We start from the raw sequence: 2,734 nt of genomic DNA on the forward strand, positions 1-2,734 counted from the left end.
GGCATCCGGGTACCAGAGATCCGTCGGATGTGAACCGTTCCCTCTTTACCCCGTCGTTCCCTTTTTACCCCGTCGTTCCCTTTTTACCCCATCATTCCTTCTTTACCCCGTTGTTCCCTCTTTACCCCGTCATTCCCCCCAGGAAGCTTCCTCTTCTCTGGTTCCCCCCGATGTGAACGTCCTCAAACTTTGGCGTTTGGGTCGGACCTCTGGAGTGGAGTCGTCCTGGACCAGAACTAACCGGGCGATTATCCGTCGACGCCAGAGCTTCAGTTCCTCACCGGGTGTGTGTGTGCATTGGTGTGTGTGTGTGTGTGCATTGGTGTGTGTGTGTGTGTGTGTGTGCATTGGTGTGTGTGTGCATTGGTGTGTGTGTGTGTGTGCGTTGGTGTGTGTGCGTTGGTGTGTGTGCGTTGGTGTGTGTGTGTGTGTGCGTGTGCCTGCATGCCTCTCCGGCGGCCCTACCCGCCTCGGTACCCTTGAATAGCGTCTTTGTGGGAGTTATCGAGCGTCGGGTTCTGGTGGGTGTTCTTGTCGTTTCTTCCCGTTTCTTCCCGTTTCTTCCCGCCGTCTCCTGGGATGCTCTTCGCCGTTCGGAACCTTTCCGTCCTCTGGCTCTGACGGATTTAACCCACCATGAGTCACAAGGGACGTCCGGGAAGGATGAGCGAGAGTTCTGGAGCCGTTTCTGGGGCGGTGATCCTGGAGGAGCCTGAGGTTCCCGGAGCTTCAGGAGCCGGGGTGGAGGGCCCGGTCCCGGACCGCGGGCCCCTCCGCTGTGCCGTGTGGCCCCGCCAGCAGACCTGGCTGTGCGTGGTCCCCCTCCTGATCGGGTTTGTGGGCCTGGGCCTGAGCCTGATGCTGCTGAAGTGGATTGTGGTCGGGACCGTACGGGACTACGTTCCGACCGACCTGGTGGACGCCAACCGGATCGGACAGGACCCCATCTTCCTGTCCAAGCCCAGCGGGGTCCCCAAAAGTCCTGACACCACCACCACCACCACCACGACCCCCACGGTGGACGGTGGGGGCCCCTCATCTAGAACTGCCACCGTTGGCAAAGGCAGAGCTCGTTCCCCTGTCAGCACCACCACCTCCAACCCTCGAGGGGGCGGAGCTAGCCAGGTAACGCCGCGGAATCCCTCCAATCGGAACGGACGTGGACCTTGGGGCTTTGCTACGACCGCCGCTTCGCCCCGGACGACCTCCGGAAACGGAACGGCGTCGCCGAGCCCGCCGCTGTCCAAACCCACAGTGCTCCACGACTCGACGCAGACGTGGACGCCGGATCGCGTGGCCACCGGGGCGGCGCCCACCGTCGCCTCCACCAGGACGCACGGACACCACAAAACACGTAAGTCACGCGGGTCGTTGGGGGGTTTGAATGGACTCATGGGTAAATTCATGAATGCTAACCCACATGCTAACTCCGCGTAGCTCCACTGGCCCAGTTGGTGTCTCCAGGTGGATGAAAGAAGTGTGTGTGTGTGTGTGTGTGTGTGTGTGTGTGTGTGTGTGTGTGTGTGTGTGTGTGTGTGTGTGTGTGTGTGTGTGTGTGTGTAACGTCAGTGTGTTCTGTGTTGGATGCTGTATGCTAAGTGTTGCAGGAAGGTAATCGATAGCATTGACTGGATCGTTGACTCGTCCGCGGCGCAGGAAAACCTCCGGTGACCCGTCGGGTGTCGCCGTGACGACGAGCATCAGTCGCTGTTTTTCACAGGATGAAAAGGCGGCTTCTGGTGCGTTTGGCGTCCACATGCTATGCTAGCTCTCGCTTTGAGCGGCTGTAGGGACACGTCTCCCCTCCCCCGCATTCACTTCCTGTTTGAGGCGAAGTGTCCAGATGCTAACATGCTAATAGCATGCTAACAGAATCATGGCTGGTTCTCCTCCTTCAGATCACCCATCGGTGTCCTTGACTCCAGCTGTGCTCCGTATTGATCGGTGCACTCGGGTTTTTTGTTGGATCGATCAGTCTCACACACACACACACACACACACACACACACACACACACACACACACACACACACATAACTCCTACATGATGTATCTCTCTTCTCAAACTGCTGTCATGTGATCCTGCTTCGTGTCGTCGCTCTGGGGGGGGGGTTCAGAGCGATGTGATGACATCACACATTGTTTGTTTGTTTACATCCTCCATTAATCCCATTGGCTGCAGGGTCGTTAAAAATGAACATGCAGCGTTTAGCGTGATTAAAGCTCTGTGTGTGTGAGTGGGCGTTGAACATGTATGATGTGTTATTACAGGACTGTCTTTTCATTATTTACGCTCCATAATAACGGATGAAGCACCTGCAGCTTCAGCTTCAGCTTCAGCTTCAGCGCCCGCACGCGAAGGGCAGCTTCTGCTTTTGTGTCGGCGGTACTGAAAAAGTTCCCAGATGACACAGAGCAGAAAACGCTCCTCTGATGGTCAGAAACATCCATCATTCCCTCTGAACGGGAGCCGCTCATCCCCGTCCTCTCATTGGTTGATTCACGTCAGAGAAGCGGCGCTGAAAGCAGCTAATAGATGTCACTGCAGAAAGCTGTGGCCCCCCCAGTGTCCCTGGTGGCCCCTGAGGGCCCCACAGCCATTCATCCGCCCACCGGCTGGGTGGGTGAGTCGGCCATCGTGTCCACCTCAGCCTCCATTAGCTTTGTGTGGAGCGGCGCTAAACGGTTAGCGCTGGCGAACAGAGGACGCCTTTGTGTTTGGTGAATCCGCCTC

At 57.2% G+C, this 2,734-nt stretch overlaps 1 protein-coding gene across 1 annotated transcript in view; it reads left to right on the top strand.

Moving 5' to 3' along the window:
- The first annotated feature begins 524 nt into the window (after positions 1 to 524).
- The window catches only part of LOC137604223 (pro-neuregulin-3, membrane-bound isoform), a 124,930-nt gene continuing 122,720 nt past the window's right edge, over positions 525 to 2,734 (top strand). Inside the window, exon 1 of the mRNA XM_068328226.1 lies at positions 525 to 1,354. Within this exon, the coding sequence (XP_068184327.1) occupies positions 637 to 1,354 (718 nt within the window). The 5' untranslated portion in view covers positions 525 to 636. The remainder of the gene's footprint in view (positions 1,355 to 2,734) is intronic.

Source organism: Antennarius striatus, chromosome 11, assembly GCF_040054535.1.
Source record: "Antennarius striatus isolate MH-2024 chromosome 11, ASM4005453v1, whole genome shotgun sequence".
Taxonomy (NCBI): Eukaryota; Metazoa; Chordata; class Actinopteri; order Lophiiformes; family Antennariidae; genus Antennarius; species Antennarius striatus.